The sequence below is a fragment of the Phacochoerus africanus genome, chromosome 14, assembly GCF_016906955.1.
Source record: "Phacochoerus africanus isolate WHEZ1 chromosome 14, ROS_Pafr_v1, whole genome shotgun sequence".
NCBI lineage: Eukaryota > Metazoa > Chordata > Mammalia > Artiodactyla > Suidae > Phacochoerus > Phacochoerus africanus.
Window position 1 is genome coordinate 58,093,954 of NC_062557.1, and position 24,987 is coordinate 58,118,940.

At 46.1% G+C, this 24,987-nt stretch overlaps 1 protein-coding gene across 1 annotated transcript in view; it reads right to left on the reverse strand.

Moving 5' to 3' along the window:
- Positions 1-22,483, reverse strand: part of TEKT3 (tektin 3) — a 39,579-nt gene extending 17,096 nt beyond the window's left edge. The window contains exons 1-4 of the mRNA XM_047758798.1: positions 22,394-22,483; positions 11,286-11,891; positions 6,751-6,834; positions 2,217-2,287 (exon numbers count right to left, since the gene is read on the reverse strand). Of these exons, the coding sequence (XP_047614754.1) occupies positions 2,217-2,287; positions 6,751-6,834; positions 11,286-11,864 (734 nt within the window). The 5' untranslated portion in view covers positions 11,865-11,891; positions 22,394-22,483. The remainder of the gene's footprint in view (positions 1-2,216; positions 2,288-6,750; positions 6,835-11,285; positions 11,892-22,393) is intronic.
- Positions 22,484-24,987: the final 2,504 nt, after the last annotated feature.

The window sequence follows — 24,987 nt, forward strand, 5'->3', positions numbered from 1 at the left end:
GGAACTCTTTATCACGGGGCCTGAAGTGCTCTCAGCCTGCAGGAGGCCCTCCGTGAAGCCTGCGTGGGATTGAACGTGCTGATTCCAGCCACGTCTTCTCTTTAACTTGGCCTGTGCTTGTGGCGAAGTCGCTCGGCCTTGACCTGTCAGAGCTCTTTGTTTTTCGTTTGTAGAGTGGAAATCGCATGGCTGCATGCAAGCCATCTGCATTGTGTGGATTCTGACTCAGCATCTGGGTGCAAGGGATGAAAGGCCAGGTCTTTGGTCTCCTGCCTCAGGGTACTGGGTTGAAACTCTGGGATTCGAAGGCCTTTCTCAGGCCTTTCTCGTTTGTGGTCCGGGACCAAGATGCCCTCCAAGCTTCCTCTCTAGGGCTGACACTCTTGACCTCCTCTCACTGACCTCAGAACCTCATCTGGAAGGTCTTAAATCTATTACCATTTCATAGCCCAAGATGGGAGAGATGGAGGCCGCTGAGTTGGTGCCTGGTGAGATTCCATTCCCAGCTGAGATGCAGGCTGATCTCATTGTTCCGCCCAAGGCAGGCGGACTTGAAAACCCCTCTCCCATCACCTTTGCTGCCTGAAGCCCAGGAACCACTTTGGGGATCCAGGCCCCCAAAGACCCACCATCCCAGGAAACAGGGTGGGCATTCTGCCCACTGTGTATTAAGGGAGAGCCAAGCCCTTTAAAGGATCACCAACAAAGATTCCACGCAAGGGCACAGACAGATTCAGAACTTTCTGCGCAGGCCAGGATGGACCAGTCTGGAACACGGAGAGAGAAGACCCAGAGGGTGAGCAGCAAATTTCGGATTATGGGGAAAAAAATGCGGATTAGGAACTGGACCCAGAAGGAAACAGAACAATCACTGGAGCCACACCCAACTGTTCCTGCAATGCCCAGGGTGCAGAAACCAGGAATCAATATCGGAGCTACCATGTCTGTCTTAAGGAAACTGTCCAGTTAACCAAGTCATGGGCAGTAGGTGATCCTTAACCAATCTTTAGCTCTCCTCGCCGATTTCTGATTTGAGGAGTCCTTCCAATCACAGCTGCGGAGAGATCTTGGCCATCTGAACCTCACCGACCATCACAGAGCCAGTCCTGAGGGCAAAGTCAGCAGAGTGAGGGAGCAGGACCACCCCCAAAGGGAAACTAATTTGGCTGCATCACAGGTTACCCCTGACGACGTCAGCATAAGCAGAACCATCATCTCCTTGGTGACACCCTCAACACTACTTCTTTCCATGGCCGTCACCAAAAGAAGGTTGATCTTTCCATTCCCAGCCAGTGCTGTTTCTCTGCTGCCAGCTCTTATCAGTGCTCCATACCTTCCTCTGAGTAGGATTCTTTGCCCCCAAGCCCCACCATGCCTACTGACGACCTACTCTCCCCTCTTGCCAAGGGAAGAAGAATCTGTCTTCTGAGGAGGATGGGAGAACAGCTGCAACGCGATGGATGCAGCAAGTGCAATGCTGCCGTCAGGGCAGCAAAGAGCACGCACCGGGGTTGCCGGGTAACGAGAGAAGGCGGGACTTTGAAGGAGAGATGGCGCGGAAATTGGAACGTGTGCGGCGGTCCATCCCTTTAACAGCTGGTGGGCTGAACGTATGCAAGTAGGTCTCATCTCAAAGGATAAAGTCCTTTGCATTTAGAGAAATCTTAGCCATACTCCAAGATGGGGCAAAACTCCTTTTGAAAGCGTTGCAAAAAGTATTTCTTTAAGTAAAAATGTCGAGCAAGAACTCCAAGGGCTCCGTCTTCACCTCTTAAAAAAAAATAGATGTGGGAGTTCCCGTCGTGGCACAGTGCTTAACGAATCCGATTAGGAACCATGAGATTGCAGTTCGATCCCTGTTCTTGCTCAGTGGGTTAACCATCCGGCGTTGGCGTTGCCGTTGCCGTGAGCTGTGGTGTAGGTCGCAGACGTCGCTCAGAACCTGCGTAGCTGCTGTGGCTCTGGCGTAGGCTGGCAGCAACAGCTCCATTAGACCCCTAGCCTGGGAACCTACATATGCCACGGGAAGCGGCCCTAGAAAAGGGAAAAAGACTAAATAAATAAATAAATAAAATGAAGTTAAAAAAATAGATGTGCATCTGCATGTGTGTCTACGTATAAATCCTGACATAGGAGACTAAGAGACGTCTGACGGGGAAATGTGGAAATAGGGTTTCAGGAGAGATCTTAATTGTATAGACAGGTAAAGCTCTTACGCCAGCTGGGCAATGGCCTTGTCCAAATGCAGCTTCATCCTTTCTTGACAGCACAGAATAATATCAACTTCCTATTCAATTGAAAAAAAAAAAGCACATTAATGTTTTGATTATTGAGCATTAACATTCCAAATCAGCAATGTAGCAAAATGTTTCTGGGAAAAATTGTGAAGGAAAGCAAGCAAAACAATTTTATACCCATTTATTTACCTATAGGCTCCAGGATATCGCTGTCTTAATATCAGACTGGAATTGACCCTTAACAGGGCTAAAGGGAGATTATATTATGGAACAAGTTGGGACAGGGGTAAAATTGTAGGAGATTTCTTTAGTTGTTATCTCTGGCCCTTAATAAAACAATCAATCCACCCATCAAATTCTGGGGACAGGTAAGGTTGAACTGAATGCATGGCTTCCTATGGTACTAAGTATTCTTCCACAAAAAGCAAATCTGGGTGGGAAAAGGACAGCCTAAAAGGGACTTCTTTCTGGCAGTGCGTGTAACCCCCCAAAGACCCAGGTCTTTGTTCCAAAAGGAGGCCAGCCTCCACCCTGCGAGGCCAGCCTTCCCCTCTGTCCTGCCCCTGGCCTGCAGCCCAGCTCCTAGAGGCTGGCACTGCACACTGATGCTGCTAGGACGGATACACTGTTACATAATGTGTGTTGCCACAGAGATTTTTTTAAATCAATATTTACTTCCCTCTGAAATTCATATTCACATTAGAAAATCCACAAACTCAGAATAGCACCAAGAAGACATTTTTAAAATGCCCATTAAAACAAACAAGCAAACAAAAAAAAAACCGAAAAACAGTACTAGAGTTCCCATTGTGGCTCAGTGGTAACGAACCCAACTAGCATCCATGAGGGCGTGGGTTCGATCCCTGCCCCTGCTCAGTGGGTTAAGGATCCCATGTTGCTGTGGCTGTGGTGTACGCCAGTAGCAGGAGCTCTGATTCAACCCCTAGCCTGGGAATTTCCATAGGTCTCTGGTGTGGCCCTAAAAAGACAAAAAACAAAACCCATAAAAAAGTAAGTGTCCATAACCATTGTTACTATTTTTTAAGTGAAAAGTGATCCCATCATGCTGTTTTGTGGCCTCCCTTCTCTTATTTTTATTTTTTCCTTTTTACAGCTGCAATATAAGTGTTCTTATATTTAAAATGCAACTCTTTCCCATTATATAGGTATATGTATTCACCGGTTTTGTCCTTGCCTTTATATTTTGCATGTGGTTTATTTGATCGACATTTCTGATTTCTACGATGTCAACCTATCAACGGTTCCCTTTGGGCTTCCGCCTTGGTTAATTTAATTTTAAAGTCCTCTTCACTCCAATGTTAATTATTACTCATCTCTATAGTCTCCTGATTCTTTTATTGTTTAATTGCTTAAGGTAAAAATATTAAGCTTCAGGTGTATTTCAGTGACAGCCCTCCTGCCTGATTCTCTGATACTCTGAGTGGATGGAGTAAATGAAAAGCTAAATTCCCACGACACGTTATCAGGACCCCCTGGTCTTACAAAGATTTCTCACATGTTCTCACTGTAGTTATGTGTCCATTAGATTTTAGTGTCGTTCAGTCTTCATCTTTCTCTGTGGTTTGGTGTGTGTGCGCGCGCGCGCGCGCGTGTGTGTGTGTGGTGTGTGTGAGTGAGTGGTGTGTGTGTGCAGCTATTCTGCAGAGGTGCTGACACAGGATACCTAAAAGACTGCCTCACAAACATGACTTAAAACCCCAAATCCTAGTGAGCTTTGATGTTCTGTATACACAATGCACAGAGAGGCAATTCCTGGACCTTTTAGTGGAAAAAAAAATTATGGTTAATGAGACTCTTGCTAGAAATAAAAACTCCTTCAACACTAACGGGTACAGGTGAATTTAGATAATGTCATTTAGCCAGTGTCATGGTTGGAGGCAGAAGGCTTCGTGGGAACGGAGATGCCTGAAACCAAAGCTGTTTGGAACCACCCCCAGGGTTAAGCTCCCGAGTTCCCTGGACTCGTACACAGGGCTGGTCTGGACACCGCCGTGGACGCAAATGCAGGGCCCAGGCCTCAGTCCCTCAACTGCCCACGAGAGGAATGTTTACAGGGAGGCGGGGGTGAAGGCAGAGGCAGAAACGTGAGAAGAGCCTGGATGTCATGGGACCCATAGCTGCCGCCTGACAGGGGCAAAGGTCATGGCAGAAAGCCCAAGAGCCACACACGAGGAGCCGGCCAAGTGGGTCCATCTCTTCTGGATCCTGAACTTGGGCAGGAACAATAGAGCCTATGAATAACGAGGGCAGTGACTTCTCTGGGTTTCTCAGCACCTCCGTGGCCAAAATGAATCCATTGTGGCTTCCTCTAGAGAGATAGGCAACAAGGAATCACACCTACGCGTTCCAAGGACTCTGGACTAGTCCTACAATCCGAGCAGGTGAAACCTTGGCAGAGCATCTCCTTTATGGCTCTCCTAAAGGAACTGTAGGCTTGGGATGGGGTGTGGGGTTGGGGAGGCGGAACAGAGACGGCACGGCCTTTGGCTTCCGCTCACCTCAAGCAAAACCCCCTTGCTGCCCTGCACTCCTGGGTCTTGGCTGGAATAGTGGTTCAGGACCTGCTAGACATCTGACAGCCCTGGCTCAAATCACGGCTTGGCAAATGCTACCCCTGGGACCAAGGGCAAGTTATAAACCTATCTTTAAGCTAGGCCGCGGGGTAGATAATTAGGTACTAGCAGATGGTAAGTGCTCAATAAGGGGAAGGCCTTATCACATGTCATGAGTCAGAGAATGTGACTTTAGAACCTAATCCTCACGCACCATGTGGGCGCCACCCTACTCTCAGCCAAGGAACACTGGCCAGGCCGCAGGAACACTGAGCTCTGACCGTGAGCTCACGGTCACGGACCACGTGTGAGTGACCAGCACAGGGGGCTGTGTGCTGACCCTCAGCAAGCCCTCTCACTGTAGACTGCAGTTAAGGATATACAAGATAGGGAGTTCCCGTCGTGGCTCAGTGGTTAACGAATCCGATCAGGAACCATGAGGTTGCGGGTTTGATCCCTGGCCTTGCTCAGTGGGTCGAGGATCCAGTGTTGCCATGAGCTGTGGTGTAGGTCACAGACGCGGCTCGGATCCCGCATTGCTGTGACTTTGGCGTAGGCTGGTGGCTACAGCTCTGATTGGACCCCCTAGCCCAGGAACCCCCATATGCCGCGAGAGCGGCCCCAGAAAAGGCAAAAAGACGGGAAAAAAAAGGATATACGAGACAGGGACCTGGTCGTTCAACCCAGACCCGGCTTCCAGCAGATCGTGGTTCTGCTCACCCGTGTTAACTGAGCCTTCTTCAGTTTGGGGAAAGGGGGTAGGCTGGCCACACTCTTCACAGGTAGAACAGGCCACCAGAAGCAAACCCGAAAAATCCAAAGCCAAGTACCGATGGACTCTGGCCAAGAGCCTACAGGAGCAGGCTCTCCATTTCTATATGCAGTGTGGGTTTTGGTCACAGTCTCAAGTTGTCACTTATCCTTGAGTCTGGGAACAGGGGTGTTTTCCTGAGAGATTTGCATTCACAGTCTGTTGAACGTGACCCATCAATTTGGCTGTGAATCTAAAAATGCTCTTGGAGCTCCCGTCGTGGCGCAGCGGAAATGAATCCAACTAGGAACCATGAGGTTGTGGGTTCGATCCCTGGCCTCGCTCAGTGGGTTAAGGATCTGGCGTTGCCATGAGCTGTGGTGTAGGCTGCACATGTGGCTCAGATTCCGTGTGGCTGTGGCCGTGGCATTAGGCCGGCGGCTTCAGCTCCGATTAGACCCCCTACCCTGGGAACCTCCATATGCCAAGGGTGTAGCCTTCAAAAGACAAAAGACAAAAAAAATAATGCCATAAAATAAAATAAAAATGCTCTTAAACATTGTCTTTCAAAAAAAAAAAATACTACCTTTCCACATCTGTATTTCAGAATAAACATCATTCAAAGGGGCCTGCTGTCTAACACAGGAAACTCCACCCAGTGTTCTGTGATAACCTCTGTGGGGACAGGTATGTGTATATGTGTGGCTGAGTCACTTTTCTGTGCAGCTGAAATTAACACAACATTGTAAATCAGCTACACTTCAATAAAATTAAAGAAAATAAACCTCCTTGAGCATTTATTCAACAAAAAGGACCTATTCAAATTCATAGATACAGAACAATTCTAATCTTGAGGATACATCTGTGTGTCTTTAAGTTGAGTGGTGTCTGTCTAAATATGATTTTCCAAAAGACTGAAATATTCTGAAATTGATAGTCATTTCTGTCTGACTGGACTTTCTTTATACTTTATACTTGACTGCATTTTTCCAATTCTCTCCATAAAGATCATATTCCTTCTACAACCCCAAAAATGTATCTTTTCTAAATGCTATAAACTTCTGATCGCTAACTCCTTCAGTGTCTTAAGGAGTTTTTTAAACATCACTTTTTGGTCTCTATACCTTAAGCATTAAACATATGTTAGCAGCTAAGTTTCTTGTTATTGAAGGATCTGCCCCATATTTACCGTCAGCAGCTCTGTTTCCACTTCATCGTGAACTAGATCGATGCCCATTCTCTTCTCTCGATGGAATAGACATTCTCGGGCTACCTGCATGTGACACAAACAGTGGAAAACATAGATACGTATGGACCAGCACCTGTGACCACCTGGTCCTAAAACAAGTCCCTAGATGCTCCCAGTTCCAACTGTTCAAGCCACTTTGTTGGAAAGCAAAGACAAAACTCAACGCGACAGCTCTGTGAACCCCTGCCACTGGTGAAAAGGGACAGAGTGAGATCTTCCTAGTTTGGAAAAAATTCCCAGTTTGGAAAGTTGACAAAAACGAAGCAGACGGCATCTACTTCATCCCCAGAGATAAGCACCCGAGAAACTTATGTGCCATTAATTCCTTCCAGAGAAACAGCTCAATAACCTAAAACAAAGCCTTCAAGACATTATTTCCATATCTTTTCCACTGAGAAGAGTGAGGAAAAAAACAAGTGATTAGCTTTAAAGATACAAAATATCTGTATAGCCAAAAAATAATCATCATTGTCCAAGCGATTATGCTGAAGAACCATTTTTCGAATTCCTAATCCACTAAAGAGAAGTAGAAGACAATTTGGAAGTACAAAAGACCCAGAATAGCCAAAGACATCCTGAAAAAGACAAATGGAGCTGGAGGAATCAGGCTCCCGGACTTCAGACTATACTACAAAGCAACAGTCGTCAAAACTGTATGGTACTGGCACAAAGACAGACATATAGATCAGTGGAGCAGGATAGAAAGCCCAGAATTAAACCCATGCACTTACAGCCAACTAATCTATGACAAAGGAAGCAAGACTATACAATGGAGAAAGGACAGCTTGTTCAATAAGTGGTGCTGGGAAAACTGGACAGCCACATGGAAAAGAAGGAAATTAGAACACTCCCTAACACCATACACAAAAATCAACTCCAAATGGATTAAAGACCTAGATATAAGACCAGACACTATCAAACTCCTAGAGGAAAACATAGGCCAAACACTCTCTGACATAAACGACAGCAACATCTTCTCAGATCCACCTATCAGAGTATTGACAATAAAAAGGAAAATAAACAAATGGGACCTACTCAAACTTCAAAGTTTCTGCACAGCAAAGGAAACCCTAAACAACACAAAAAGACAACCCACAGAATGGGAGAAAAATCTTTGCAAGTGAATCAACGGACAAGGGATTCATCTCCAAAATCTATAAACAACTTCTGCAGCTCCATACCAAAAAAAAAACAAACAACCCCATCCAAAAATGGGCTGAAGACCTAAACAGACAATTCTCCCAAGAAGACATACAGATGGCCGAGAAACATATGAAAAGATGTTCAGCGTCACTCATTATTAGAGAAATGCAAATCAAAACCACAATGAGGTACCACCTTACACCAGCCAGAAGGGCCATCACCCAAAAGTCTACAAACCGTAAGTGCTGGAGAGGGTGTGGAGAAAAAGGAACCCTCATACACTGTTGGTGGGATTGTAAATTGGTGCAACCACTGTGGAAAGCAGTATGGCGATGCCTCAGAAAACTCAAAATAGAACTCCCATTTGACCCAGCAATCCCACTCCTGGGCATCTATCCAGAGAAAACCACGACTCAACAAAGACACATGTACTCCAATGGTCATTGCAGCACTATTTACAATAGCCAAGACATGGAAACAACCTAAATGTCCATCGACAGAGGACTGGATCAAGAAGTGGTACATATACACAATGGAATATTACTCAGCCATCAAAAAGACCGAAATACCAGCATGTTTGGCAACATGGATGGACCTAGAAACTATCATGCTAAGTGAGGTCAGCCATACAATGAGACACCAACATCAAATGCTTTCACTGACATGTGGAATCTGAAAAAAGGACAGACGGAACTTCTTTGCAGAACAGATGCTGACTCACAGACATTGAAAAACTTATGGTCGCCAGAGGAGACAGTTTGGGGGTGGGGGTGGGGGTGGGGGGATCTGCTTGGGCTGTGGGATGGAAATCCTGTGAAACTGGATTGTGATGATCATTATACAACTACAGATGTGATAAATTCATTTGAGTAATTAAAAAAAGAAAAAAAAAGAGAAGTAGAAGACGATGCAGCCACACTCCTGCCACTGTTTGTTTATTTTTAGCAAAACGGAAGTGACCAGGTCCCTCCACTTTCATCATATGCTTTTCAGGACTGACTTGAAACAGCAGCCCCAAATAGTCTCTGAGGCAAAGTACGTTCATGACCCCGGTGGAAAACAGCTTAGGTAGCCGACCACTAAATTAGGTCTGAAAGAACATCATGTAAATGTTCAAATACTTTCTTCCAAGAGTATTTTGTAACATGGTGACTAGACTGTTCAATTTTTAAAAGGCATAAAATACAATCGTGTGGACACAGTCCTCTGGAGATAAGGTCAGGGAACAAACTCTCCGAGTGACTCTCTAAGTTACATTTCCTAAAAGATGGACACGTGGGTTGAAGGGGACTCTGAGTAGTTTCGTGTGTTTCACGAAACTGCTTTCCGGGAAGTTTCTAGTCATTCGTCGTCCGCTAGCCACACAGCAATGGTCCGCCGTCCACACTTTCACCAACCCTGCACGGTATCAGCTCTCATTTTTGCAGACTTGATAAGCCAGGGATGGCTACTTCACTGGCTCGGTCTGCATGGTTATTGCTGAGTTTTAACATTTGTTTTCTCATATCCAGTTGATCATCTGTACCACATCCTCTTTGGAGATGTCGTTGTTCAAGTGACTGAGCCTCTACTTGGACGTGGCCCCTTCTGACACTGTGTGACTGTAGATGTTTAGACACGCAGGACGTCTGGGCAAAAACGGCAGCAAAGAAAAATGCAAATCACGCCCATCTCATTGAAAGCGGTCACGGCTGGAGTCCCCGTCGTGGCGCAGTGGAAACAGATCTGACTAGGAACCACGAGGTTGCAGGTTCGATCCCTGGCCTTGCTAGTGGGTTAAGGATCTGGCGTGGCTGTGAGCTGTGGTGTAGGTTGCAGACACAGCTCAGATCTGGCATGGCTGTGGCTGTGGTGTAGGCCGGCAGCTGTCACTCTGATTAGACCCCCAGCCCGGGAATCTCCATATGCCGTGGGGTGGCCCTCAAAAGACAAAATGCAAAAAAGAAAAGAAAAGAAAAGAAAGCGGTCACCGCTGAAAGGAGTGTTACTTCATCTCCTCTGGAAATGGAGTAAGAGCTAAGCGGCTGTCATCTCAGGACGCTTTAAAGTAAGTGGCGATAGGGTGGGAGGTAGAACAGACCGGGAAGCCTCAAAATGACCCAGAGCTCCGAGAAAGCAGGAAGGGCTTCTGATCCCCCAAAAGGATGCATGATGAGGTCATTTAAAAGGGGGTCGTTAACAGCCTACGGAGCTTTCTCCGGATTTCTGTGGTTGTGGGTATTCATGTGCCCTTGTGTTCAGTGGGGAAGGAGCACAATAAGAAGTGACGGTGTGTGGGGGTCTCAGCAAACCCCTCCACCCACCAGACTCCAAGGTCCTTGATTCTCCAACCTCTTCTAGGACAGATGTCAAAATCAGGCCTACTCAACGAGACTGTCCCCTGGAAAATGGTGTCAGCCTTGCCCATCCATGTCCACACAGCTTCTAAAACAACGTCTGCCCTTCGCCCACCGTCCAACTCAGAACATGCTCTTTCCATGGCAGTGGAAAGAAGGGTTAGAGGGCCCATCCCACGCACAGGGGGTCAGAGGTAATTTGACCCCACTCCGAAGTCTGGCCAGAAGCCACCAACTAGCTGAACGGGCTGCCTGCAAGACCACAGCTGGCTTAAACCTCTGCCTCATTCCTCTATGTAATCAAACTCACTCCATCTCCTAAGAAGGTCTGTTTGATCGTCTCACTGTGCTCCCAAGTGGAATCAGAACACGCAGAGAAGGCACTTCACGGCCCAGATGAAAAGAACAGCTTATTTTCTTCCTCTCAAACAATGTTTACGTGAATCCAGGGGCAGCAATGACCAAGCAGCCGCCTTACAAGACGGGAAGATGGCATTTCCCACCATAAAACGTGGCGTGTCCTAAGAACGCCACTTTCATTAGCCTCCTCAGCTTTACATTCAGAATTCTTTCTCCTTAAATGGTTGTTCTGTATTGTTGTAAACACGGCAATGGCTTTATCACCACTGAGACAGATGGGGCGTGAAATGTAACTCAACAGATACATAACCTCAGAAATTCAACTCCCAGGTTTTCCTAAAAATGCAGGGTCCGGGAGTTCCCACTGTGGCTCACTGGGTGAAGAACCCGACTAGTGTCCATGACGATGCGGGTCTGATCCCTGGCCTCGTTCAGTGGCTGAGGGATCCGGCGTTGCCCTGAGCTGTGGTGTAGGTCGCAGAGGCGGCTCGAATGTGGGACTGTTGTGGCTGTGGTGTAGGCTGGCAGCTACAGCTCTGATTTCACCCCGAGCCTGGGAATTTTGATATGCTGAGGGTGCAGCCCTAGAAAGAAAACATAAAATGCAGTGTACTTCCACGAGGGCCTTATATTTACCTGAAGAGGGGCTTCCGTCTCCATCAGAGCCCTCTCCAGTTTCTTCTTGACATCAGTTAGTTCATTTGTCTCTCCAATCATTGCATCCAACTCATGCGTGATTTCAGATTTCCAAAATCCTATGTCATTGACCCGTTCTCCCAGATTCTGGGTGGAGTCGGCCTGGGTTTTCCTGGTTTGCTGGTACTTGTCTTGGATCAAGCGAGATGTGTCTACTCTCAGCCTCTCTGAGTTGTGTCGGGAAGTGTTGGACTCGAGATAGTTGGTTAAGTTGGACCTGTACCAGTCGTCAGGAGTGTACCTGGTGAAGAGGGTGGTTCTGTTGGAGACGAAGGGGAGCATGGCGCTCTGGGACACGCTCTGGGCTCTCGTGCAGTACGGGTCCAGCGCTGGCGAGTTGGAGGCCGCCCTGTAGTAGGTGCTTGGTCTCCAAGGAAGGCTCAGGCTGTGGGTCAGGTTGTAGTGGGGGAAGCGGTCCCTATAGCTGGACGCCGTGGTACTGATGGCTGGCAGAAGACTGGTTGGTGTCGGTCTGGGGTGGGCATAAGTTGCCGTTAAAGTCGAACCTAGGAGCTCCATGATGCTCAGACACTGCGTAAATCTCTCCTGTTTAAAAGGGGAGGAAAAGGGTAAAAACAGTCCTATAAGTTAACCTTTGGTGGTGAAGACTTACAATTAAAAGGCCACATTTGACTCAATAGTAGAAGCAGTGCGGTCTAACACATGAGAGATTTGCTTTCATTTGATGAACCACCTTTACTAGTGAGAACACGTTCCTTTTCTTTTTCATCTCTGTGTCTCTATATTGTACTAAAAATCACATTTTTGGAGTGTCCGTCGTGGCTCAGAGGTTAGCAAACCCAACTAGCATCCATGAGGTTGCAGGTTTGAGCCCTGGCCTTGCTCAGTGGGTTAGGGATCCTGTGTTGCCATGTGCTGTGGTGTAGTTCGAAGATGCGGCTCAGATCCTGCCTTGCTGTGGCTGTGGTGCAGGCCAGCGGCTTTAGTTCCGATTGGACCCCTAGCCTGGAAACCTCCACATGCCGAGGTTGCGGCCCTAAAAGACAAAAAGACAAAAAAAAAATCACATTTTTTTAGATTGGCCACTTGAATTTTTGAAATATTTTTAAAATTATGAGAAATGATATTGCCTTGTAACAAACTCAGATTAAGAGCCTGAACTATGGTTTTTTTAACAGATTGGGATTGAGATTTGGGGTCTTGCCATTCACCAGCTGTGAGGCATTGTGCAAATTACTTAACCTCTCTGTGTTTCATCTCTAAATTGGGAATGAGAAGAGTAATGACTACTTTGGATTGCTATGAGCAGTATTAGCAGCAAGGGGCTGCCTGGCAGTATCCCCACCACCACACCCCCCACCCCCAGGTCTTCTTAAAACACGCAATCTGATTAACAACGGTGTGGTAGGTAGGTTCGCAAACATAATTTCCTTTAAAATACCTGGATCCCATTTTCCTGGCAATGTGGCACCTCTGAGAAACTTCAATACAGACAAGCTACAGCAGCCACAGGGCCGTGAGGGTTAAGACAGTGCTAGAGTACTTGGAATGCTCAGCCCAACCTGGGCACCTAGTAAATGCTCAATAAATGTTAGCTTTAAAATTAGCACAGAGGAATTTATAACATAAAAGGTAAATAACCATTCTCCACCCCACAAGTAAACGCCCCAAAAATAGACTCTATAAATATGTCATTAATAGTTGTATCTTTCCAGATTTTTCCTTGTCATATACCAAAATATAGCTATATATAGATACATTTTTTTTTGGTCTTTTTGGGTCCACAACAGCGGCATATGGAGATTCCCAGGCTAGAGGTCCAACAGGAGCTGTAGCTGCCAGCCTACACCACAGCCACAGCCATGCCAGATCCGAGCTGAGACTGCAACCTATACCACAGTTCGTGGCAACGCCAGATCCTTCACCCACTGAGCGAGGCCAGGGACTGAACCCGCAACCTCATGGTTCCTAATAGGATTTGCTTGCACTGCGCCACGACGGGAACTCCCAAAATATATATTAGTTTTAAACCTATAGACATATGCAGAGAGTTTATTTTTTAATTTTTTATTATTAGAGTCGATTTACCATGTTGTGTCAATTTCTGCTGTACTGCACAGAGCTTTTTAATACAATAATGGAATTATCTTACTCATTACATGCGTCATTCCAGAACACACATTTTTTAAAAAATATGTGTGTCGTTTGGACCTCTCCTTCCATTAACACACACAGATCCACTTCATCCTTTTTCACCAGGATTCTGGTGTCTGGAACTTTGGGTCACTGTTAGTCCGGAAGGCTAAGGATGCCACAGACTATGACACACTTTTCAGGATCTAAACGTCATTCTGTTGGGGGTTAATGTCTATGGTCTATGGACCTATTTACTGGAAAAGAAAAATAATATCCGATCCAATTCTATAGACCGCTCAGAAACAAACAAAACACAAATAAACAAAAACACATTCAATGATTTTTTAAATAGCCGTCTTGAGGCCACTGGCACGCAAACCACGAAATAAGCTATTTGTAGCATTGTGGCCCAAATCAAAATCCACTCAGACCATATGTGATGAAAGCGCTGCCCACTGCCCCTGGTGGTTTCCGGCATGGCCCTGGGTCCCTGGCTTCTTCCTCATTCTTCCCTCCCTCAGCCCCCAAACACCTAATACCAGCCAAGCACAGTGACAACAAAAGCCTCAAGAACCCTTGCCATTCGGCACCCCCGTTTGAAACTTAAACACTGCTTTTTGAGGAGTTCCCGTCATGGCTCAGTGGTCAACGAATCTGACAAGGAACCATGAGGTTGCGGGTTCGATCCCTGGCCTCGCTCAGTGGGTGAAGGATCTGGTGTTGCCATGAGCTGTGGTGTAGGGTACAGATGCAGCTCGGATCCCATGTTGCTGTGGCTCTGGCGTGGGCCGGAGGCTACAGCTCCGATTGGACCCCTCGCCTGGGAACCTCCATATGCCTCAAGCACGGCCCTAGAAAAGACAAAACAAAACAAAACAACACACACACACAAAAAAAAAAACACTGCTTTTTGAAAAAAGCAAATCCAAAGTAACTTGAAACTTCAGGGTCCCCATGGCTACTTGTAATTTCAACTCCTTCCCCAAATCCCATCTAGAAATAATCCAGGCAGTTTTCGTTGGCCAGGAAACTTCCAGTGGGGTTGGACCACTCTTGCTTGGCTCTTCTTAATTCCTAACAATGAATCTAAAAGCTACTGTCACACTTGGTCCCTCAACCACAGAATTCCAGGTGTAGAATTCCCACATGTATTTCGTTGACACCTGTTATGTCAAAATCTCGAGGCTCCTCAACCCGTGTTTGTCAAATCATCCGCTCCAAGGAGTGACAAGTTCATGAGCCGGAGGAGACTCGGGAACTGACAACATCGACGTGGGTTACAAAAGCATCCCGTGACACTTTTATTTTACTTTATTTTATTTTGCTTTTTAGGGCCGCACCCAAGGCATATGGAGGTTCCCAGGCTAGGGTTTGAACCGGAGCTGCAGCGGCCACCTGCACCACAGCCACAGCAACGCAGGATCTGAGCCATGTCTGCGGCCTACACCACAGCTCATGGCAACGCCGGATCCTTCGCCCACTGAGCGAGGCCAGGGATGGAACCTGCGTCCTCATGGATGCTGGTCCGATTCATTAACCACTAAGCCACGACGGGAACTCCAAGTGATGTTTTTAAATTGAGGATAGGATATCATTTAGAAGGTAGATGCTGCAACATAAAGTCTGCGTTTAAAGCTCCCAGATCCTCACATAGGGCCGAGGGTTTCCCACGACAGCCAGTATCGCATAACCGCAACGGAAGCTCGTGGTCCAGGTGGCCATCTTGTAGGCCATTCAGGAGGACCACATAAAAGACAACAGCACGGCCATGTCTTTTTTTTTTTTTTTTGGTCATTGTGGGTCAAGAAAATTGAGAATGTCGTGGCCTAGGAAATACTTCACTCTAAATGGACTTCTGCCTCCACAGGCTGGAGCAACAACAACTAGACCTCACCTCGTACATCTGAAAAAGCTAAACGAAAAATATGAAACTGTTTTCAGGCAACAGAGGACGCTGACCCCTGAAAGAAGAGAAACAAGGTGAGCTGTCTGCTCACCTGGAGGCCATTTCTAGACTTGGGGGGAAAGCGATGAAAACCAGACAGAGCCCAGCAGCATCTGTGGGTTGAGGAGGAGGTCGGAATCCGGGAGGCTGAGGCGGGAGCAGCGTTCGGGAGTAAAGGGAGTCATACAGAGAAAGAGCTCCGTTACCTACGCAGGGACCCACCTGCGTCTTTGCTGAGTAACAGGCTACAGGTACATCGAGGGACTCCCCACAAACCTTGGCAAAGAACGACTTTGGCAGTGTTGCTAGCAGAACCCTTTCTAGAGCTGAGAGGACAAAGGGGCATTTGGACCCCAAACCTGTCAGAGTGGAGAGTGATCTCCCAGAGCATTCGGCTGAGAACCCAGGGAGGGCACACCTTAGAGGGGTGCTGACCCGTCTCTGGAAAGAAGGCACACGGACTCTAGCAAACTTGAAGGCAGGCCCCCAGAGAGCTCAGACTGGTCCACAGGGAGTGAAAGTGCCTGACGACATCGAGACACGCGAATCTATGACATCACAATGTCCAGCATCCAATCAAAAACCTGCAGATATGGAGTTCCCCTGTGGCGCAGCGGGTTAAGGATTTAGGGATTCAGCGTGGTCACTGCAGTGGCTTGGGTCGCTGCTGTGGGGTGGGTTCTATCCCCGGGCCAGGAATGTCCACCTGCTGCGGGCATGGCCCCCAAACAAAAACAAAATAAAATATGTCTTGCTGAATACAATATACCCAGGATATTATCATTTCAAGGTATAAACAATGTAGCAATTATTATGAAAATATTTGACTTTTTTGTACTAAATTTCCAAATCCAGCATCTATTTTACACTTATGGCACATCTCAGTTTGGACCACAATTTGGGTAGCTGCTGTGGCACAGGCTGGATCCCTGTCCCACAAACGTCCACGTGCCAGAGGTGCACCCCCCCCAAGAAAACTTCCAGATGTGCCAAAAAGCAGAAAAATGTGACCCACAATTAGGAGAGAAATCAAATCCGTCAGTAGAAATGGGCATACAGATGGCAGAGACGTGATGTGTAAGCATTTAAAGGAAAAGAAGAGACATGGAAAATTAAAGAAAAGAAGAGAAAAGGAACGTTAGGGACTAAACACAATCTATAGTAACCATATACACTTACTTCCACAATTTCACTCGGTCGGCTCAATCTCAGACTAGACACTGGAGAAGCAAAGACTGGCGAGCTCAAGTCTAACCAAACCAAAGCACAGACTGTTTTAATTAACTGGAAAAAAAATGGAAAGAGCTTCAGTAACCTAAGGCATGATATCAGATGGTCTAACACCATGCTCTTGGAGAGTCGGGTGGAGAGGCGACGGAGACAAACTCTGTAGGGAGTTCCCGTCGTGGTGCAGTGGAAACGAATCCAACTTGTATCCATGAGGACACAAGTTCGAACCCTGGCCTTGCCCAGGGGGTTGAGGATCTGGCGTTGCAGTGAGCTGCGGTGTAGGTTGCAGACATAGCTCGGATCCCAAGTTGCTGTGGCTGTGGTGTAGGCCGGCGGCTACAGCTCTGATTCGACCCCTAGCCTGGGAACCTCCATATGCCGCAGGTGCGGCCCTAAAAAGACAAAAAGAAAGAAAGAAAGAAAGAAAGAGAGAGAGAAAGGAAGGAAGGAAGGAGGGAAGGAAGAGAAGTAATGGCTGCATACCGTATACTCCCCAAATTTGATGAAAACTACAAACCCCTAAGAAGCTCCACCCACTCCAAGAGGATAAACACACCCCCGCCCCCTCCACCGCTACCATCTCATACCGTAATTAAACTGCTGAAAGTCCACCGTAATGACCAAACACTTAAAATCAGAGGAAAAAAAAAAAAGCACATTAGGTAGGAAGGAGCAAAGGTAAGGATTAACAAAGAATGCTTATCAGAAACCATGCAAACCCGAAGACAGTGAAACATCGCCAAGGGGCTGGAAGAAAGTGTAACCTAGAATTCTGTTTCCACCTTTAGAGATGAAGGTGAAATAAAAGTTTAAAAAAAAGAGTGAGCGCAAAAGGCAAGAGAATTCGGCGGCAGCAGAAGTGCACGAAAGGAGTTGTTGAAGCAAATTCTTCAGGCGGCGAAAGGAAACTATACCAGAGGGAAACTTGGATGTACACAAAGAAATGAAGTGTAAGAAATGGTAAGTATGCCTGCTAATAGGGGGGAAAATCTTTTCTAACTTTTAAATTTCTTTCAAAGACGGTTGTTTAAAATAAAAATAATAAAAGCGGATGGCGATGTTTATCATAAAAATAAGAGTAAATCATACGGTAATAACAGCACAAATGATGGAAGAGCCAAAATGGAAAAGTGTTACTGCAGAAGTCTTATGACAAAAATGGAATAATGTTATTTAAACACATCCTGCCATAAGTCAAAAATGCATACTGTAAACTTTAGAGCAGCAGTTCTCAAAATGTGATCCAGGAAACCACGGGCTTGCCTAACACTTTCTCTGGGGTGACAAGGGCAAGACTATTTTTATGGTAAATACCCAGATGCCTTTTTCTCGCTGGCTCGCTCTCTCACAAAGTCACAGCAGAGTTTTCAGAGGTGACCTGTGTTATCACCCGACTGAATGCAGAAGCAGCTAGGAGAACCCAGCTAGGGAGCACAATCTTAAAACTTAACCGAAAAATGTAAAACATTTGTTTCAGAAAACGGTTTATTAATGAAAAGTGTTTTCTATGTCACCATACAGTAAGCTGTTACGGCCATTTTTAAGAATTCACATTTTTAGGAGTTCCCACCATGGCTCAGTGGTAATGTACCCGAGTAGGACCCATGAGGACTCGGGTTCAGTGCTTGGCCTCACTCAGAGGGTTAAGGATCCGGCATTGCCATGAGCTGAGGTGTAGGTCACAGATCTGGCATTGCATGGCTGTGGTATAGACCAACAGTTGCAGCTCCAATTCGACCCCTAGCCTGGGAACTTCCATATGCCATGGGTGTGGCCCTAAAAAGACAAAAAAAAAAAAGTTCGTATTTTTAATTTCTCGCTTTTAATCTCTAACATGATAACTATCCATAGATGTAATCCACAAGAACCAAAGCTCTACAGAGTATTTTCTCCTACCATTTCAGAATTAAATTAGAAGTCAATCAGAGAAACGCATTTGCAAAATCCTCAAATAGTGGGAAACCAAACGACACACTTCTAAGTATCCTAATGGTCAATGAAGACATCACACAGGTCATTAGAGAATGTTTTGACCTGAATGAGAATGAAACACATCACAAAATTATGCAATGCCCCTAAAAGAGTGTTTAAAGTGAAGTTTGTTTATAGTTTTAAACGCTTCTATTAGAAAATAAGAATGAGCTAAAGTCAGTGAGCAGCACTTTCATCTTAACGGCTAAGGGGGAAAAAAAACCAAGGTTAGCCCAAAGTAGAAGGAAGGAAATAATAAAAATTCAGTGGAGCAGAAAATGAACAACTATTTTAAAAGCAATGACATCTTAACAATAAAATTGATACACCTCTTGCTTGACAGATCAAGATATAAAAAGAGAAGCAAATACTGGCTAGCAGAAATGAAAGCGTGACTATTACCAAAGACCCTACAAAACATTAGAAAATTCATAAAGCAATAACACTAACAACCCTAAGCCAAGGAATTCAATAACAGAGAGGAAATGGACAAAATTCTTTAAAGATACAATCAGAACTGACCAGCAAAGAAACAGATAACCTGAATAGCCATGCAGCAATTAGAGAAATTGAATCTATAGTTTGAAATCTTTCTTCAAAGAAAACTTTAGGCCCAGAGTTCACGGATAAATTCAAATTTTTAAGGAAGAAATAATGTCAGTTTTTAAAAGCCTATTGCTTACTTGGGTGCTGTGCCTTTTACAATGTTTAAATTACTCTCTAAATTCTAAGAGGCCACGAGCAGCACATACTAAGATCATTAACCGATGCTATAAATACCTCATATTTACAAGTAAACTAAACAAATTCTTTGGGGAAATGACTGAAAATAGCTATGGAAAAATTTACCCCCTAAACCATGCAATTGTGTTTTCTCATTATACTTTTAGTCACGACCAAAAAGCATTTTAAGGAATGAGACCTGCTACAAAGTCAAAGTATTTGACTGGGTTCACCGAATGTGACGTCAATAGTTATTTACATCCTGGAAAATGCTATAATAGTCTCCCATAAATATTAACATGCTAAAAATACGATTAATCACACACAGATTGCAAGTACCAGAGAGCTCCATTTAAAACCCAAAAGGTGGCCTCGAGTGGAGAACTATATTTTATTAGCACATTTAGGCAAGACTTCAAGATCATAAGTATTTTAAGGTATTAAAACCTCTAGATCACAGTCTGCAGAAGGCATGACAAGGACAGAAAGTTTCCATGACTTGTTTCACACCTTCCCTCAGATCAGGGGCCAGCACAGGCTTGAAAGGCTGTCACATACAACCCCTGTTCCTTCGGCTGTATATATTTAATTCCTCCGTTTCAAACGAAACAGAAATAAAACACTGCCCCCAACACATGGATAAGGAACAGAATTAGAAGAAAGTAGGTCCAATTTCAATGTTCAAGTAATTTCTCTCCATGCATATATTAAATAAGAGTGCAGGAACAGCTGAATAATCTTTCTCCTAAAAAAAAAGTTTGATAAAGAACTGTCTTCCTTGATGGCAGGATTATATATTACTACACATTGGAGAGCCATGGGGCCATTAGTTACTAAACTTGAAAAAGCACATTCCCTGTGACTCAGCAATTCAACTTTTTGATCTATCCCCGGAGAAACTCAAGTACATACACAGGTAGCATATACAAGAATATATTTCTAACAACTTTTTTTTTTTTGCTTTTTTTAGGGCCGCCCCAGCAGCATATGGAGGCTCCCAGGCTAGGGGTTGAATTGGAGCTGCAGCCTCTGGCCTACACCACAGCCACAACAATGCCAGATCCCAGGTGCATGCGTGACCTCCACCACAGCTCACGCCGGATTCTTAACCCACTGAGTAAGGCCAGGGATTGAACCTGCGTCCTCATGGAGCTAGTTAGATTCGTTTCCCCTGAGCTACAATGGGAACTCCTCCAATAATTTTTTTTTTGTCTTTTGTCTTTTGTCTGTTGTTGTTGTTGTTGTTGTTGTTGCTATTTCTTGGGCCGCTCCCGCGGCATATGGAGGTTCCCAGGCTAGGGGTCGAATCGGAGCTGTAGCCACCAGCCTATGCCAGAGCCACAGCAACGCGGGATCCGAGCCGCGTCTGCAACCTACACCACAGCTCACGGCAACGCCGGATCGTTAACCCACTGAGCAAGGGCAGGGACCGAACCCGCAACCTCATGGTTCCTATTCGGATTCGTTAACCTCTGCGCCACGACGGGAACTCCTCCTCCAATAATTTTTAAAAGGGAAAAGCCTAAACGTCCATCAACAGAAGTATGCATGCTTAATTTGTGGAAAATTCATGCAAGAACTATCACACAACAGTTAAATGACTTAGAGCATTAGAATGATGCCTAAGTAATAAACGTATAAAAATATGCAGAGTGTAAGTAAACACTACATGCTGGTAGGTAGGGAAAGAGAAAGGGCCGTGCAATTTCCAAGGGATACATGTGAGTTTGTCTGTTTTTTTAAAAACAAGGTATGGGTACATGCAGGTTTGAACACTTTATTTTGCGAAATATTTAGAATTCATCATACTAAGTGAAGTTAGTGAAAGACAAACATCGTGTGATATCATTTATATGTGGAATCTAAAAAAAAAAGAATATGAATGAACTTATTTGCAGGACAGAAACAGACTCACAGACTTTGAAAAACTTACAGTTATCAAAGGAGACAGGTGTGAAGAAGGGGACAGAGGGACTGGGATTTGCGACTGGCATATGCACCCTGAAGTATGTGGAATGATTGGCCAGTGGGGACCTGCTGTACAGCACGGAGAACTCTACCCAGTATTCTGTGATAATCTATTTAGGAAAAGAATCTGAAAAAGGATGGATTGTGTACACGTATAACTGAATCACTTTGTTGTACAGCAGAAAGTATCACAACATTATAAATCAACTATACTTCAACAAAACTTTTTAAAAAAATAAATAGAAAAAGTTAAGAAAGGGAATGTATACATACATATGACTGGGGCCCTTTGCTGTACAGCAGAAATTGGCACAACATTCTAAATCAACTATACTTTAACAAAAATATATAGTATAAAAATATATAGGATAGTATAGTATGAGGTTTTATCATATACCTCAAAACATTCTGCTCATTAGTCAAACTATTTGCTTGCTTTTTTCACTGTAACCCAAACAAGTAATTTTACCCATTTCTACAATGTTTATTTATCTACAGCACACCATAAGCATCCAGGGAGAAAACATACAGGGACTTGGTGTAAATTATCAAAATACAAGTGGAAGCTTCATGGCCACAGCTAAACAGAAAAGGCCATGGGCAGTGAGAGAACAACTGCCATGTTCTGAATTTCAGCAACTCTTTGAAAAACGGCCAGGTGACCAGTTGTCCAGCCCACCCCTCGGCCTCATTTTGAAGGGGCCATCCTGGCTAAGGAAGCTGGGATAAAGGAACAGGGTTGGGACATACAAGCACCACAGTGACAAAAAGCACAGCACTGAGAGCAGGTGAGGATACTGTACCATTTAGCAGAGGGTCTGGGGTTCTGACGCCCCCTTTTTGGCTCCGCCTTTAGGAATGACTTCTCAATTCTTGAAAAGCATCAGAAATGTACATTAGGAAGGCATGGGGGACTGGGCAAAGAGTGCCTATGGGTTTGTCTGGTTTTTATTTGCAGGGGTGGGAGCAGAGAAGTGAAGATGGAGGCGGTAGGAAATCCAGGGTTTCCACTACCTCACCCCGATTTCTGAGGCCAGACGCTGGAGTCCGAATTGGGGCAGGGACGCTGTAGGGGTCGTCCCAACTGCAGGCAGGAGCCCACGGGACCACTCACCTGTCAGCGGTGCCGGGCAAGGGGCCGGGAAGCGGGCGGTGGGCGGGAGGGGTCGCAGCCACACCACCTGCAGCCGGAGGAGGCTCGGACCCACCGGCCCCGCCTCGCCCTCCTGTGACGTCAGCGCCCGCGGGCCACTCAACGGCCGCGCCTGCTGGCTTGCCGGGAGCCGATTGGCCGGTGGAAGGAGAGGCGGGCGGGCGGGAGCGGGAGGGAAGAGGGAAACCCTGCGGGCGGTTGCCATGGACGCTCTCGCGCCTAGTAACCACAACTCCCCAGGAAACCTGCACGTGGAAGGAGCCAAGGGGTGAAGGATCCTCGCCTCCCTAGCGGCACCTGATTCCCGAGCTCTCCCAGCGTGGTGGCCCATTCTAAGTGCGGGATGCCAACAAGCCCCATTTCCACTTGTCTTCTGTCCGTCAGAGTTTCTCCATTGATGGGACTATCCAGGGGTCTTCTCGCCCATCCTCATCCTGAAGAAATGATTCGGGCTTTCTGGAAAGAGTAGCCCTTACTGTTTCGACAGGTGCTGGGCCACGTGTCTTCCATACATCACTGGACTCCCGCCTGTGTCCAACGGGTCAGGTGCCACGTCCAGTTGTTAGCACCTGTGTGTTACCGCCTGGGGCTCAGTGTTCCAGCCTGCTTTCATGCACTCTATGCAGGAGAGCCTGTTGCCACCACCTTCCACTGTGACTTTTCTGGACCGTGAGCTCTTAGACTGGACAAATGTCTCATCCATCCAAACTTTGTCCTATAATGTTGACCACAGCCTGCTTTTTTGCAGCAGGGAACCCAACATTCAAGGCAGAACATGGAAGCCCCTTTGTCCCTCTGCGTCCATATTCCCAGCTGTGATACAAGCACAGGCGAGACCTCTCTCCTTCACTCATTCAGCTGTTATTCAGTAAGTGCCTGCTACCATGTGCCAGGCACCGGGGAGAAGAGGACAAATAATACACAGCCTCTGCCATAGCGGAGTCATGCATCTAGAAAGGGGAAGATGGGTGAGCCCCTAAGTGAGGACAGTGGCTCCATGTGCTGTGCTGGGCACCGTCCAGGGCAGAGCGAGGGCATCATGGAACCAGTTGCTACAGGAAAACTGAAAATTGAGTGAGAAAAGGCATTTCAGGTGGCTGCAGAAGCAAAGGCACAGAGACAGAGGTGGCTGGGATGAGCAGCTGGCCCTTCCCATCTCCGCCCTGGACGTACCCCTTTGTTCCTCTCCCTGAGACATGGCCAATGCCGTTCTTTTAGTGAAGACACAAACAAACCAGTTATTTCCATATGGCTTGGAGAATGGCAGCAATTAGCTAGACATGGTTCATGGGTGTGCCATTTGTTCTCCAGAGTCGCACAGACATAACTGATTTATCTGTGTCTTCAGTAGAAGATTCTAACTCAGTTGTGATTTGATGACAGTTGCCCTTTGGTGGATCCTGTCTAGGCACTGGGGGGGCAGGGGTGGGGAGGGCCTGCGAAAGGGTGGCTGGTGGAAAAATAAAAAAGGAGAAAAAAAGAGGAAGAGAGGTGAGAAAGGCATCCAGAGGTGTGAGTGTGCTGGGGGGAGGGGGAATGTCCAGAAAAAGACACAGACAATATTGCGTTTAGAGCCAACTCTCACTAACCTGCCTGTCCCTACTAAATTCCTTCAGTTCCACGATTCCACTTTTATGGCTATTTATACAGGGAAAATGGGAATACTTGCATTGTGAAGGTGGGAGAGGTGACAAAAAACTTTGTGGCCTCAATTTTAGGATAACAAAAGTCCTTGAAATGTATTCTTTATCGTTGTTCTTGGAAATTACTCAGAAACAAGTTTGGGAGATTTTATTCCAATTTGTGCCATCAGTGTCAATGGCACGCTTTTCCTTGTGTGCTGGGTTGAGAATCAGTCATTTTGGCAACAGTAAATGAATCTGTCTATAACTGGGTTGGGGATGGAAATGGACAGAAGGGAACGCTAATATTTACAGAAAAGTGCTTCATGGAGGATTTATTGGCAGCATAATCGAGCGTGTGATACATTCATTGAGAATTTTATCATTTACAACAACAGTGGGGTAGCATTGGCTCTCACTGTTATGTTTTGCTTCTGTTACTAGGTTACTCGTAGGGGTGTGGCTCCGCATCAGCTTTTTTCACCGTATGACTTTTTCATGGCATGAAATTGCGGGACACGCCTTGTTGGCAGTATTTCCAGAGAGTCAAGGTACACAGACTCCATCAAGTTCAGATGTCCAAGCCTAGCTCCCTTGTTTATTAGCAAGTGAGGGGCTGTGCCCAAGAGACCAAACAACTTGCTCAGGGTCACATTACTGTGCGTGGCCTCCTGATCGAGTGGAAAATGATGGCCTCCCACAGGGCTCTCTTTCTTTATGCGTCCCTCAGAGCCACTATCTCCTTGTCACGTGTTGTCACACAGTGCCTCCCCCATTAGACTCTGTCCCTGGGAGGGCAGGGACGATATTTTTCCAGCCTTAGTCACAAAACCATTTTGGAAGCACTTGCTCTGTGCCAGCTTCATCCACATCATTTATGACCCTCATGATAACCCCAGAAGGTTGATGATACGAGTCCCCTTTTATAGGGAC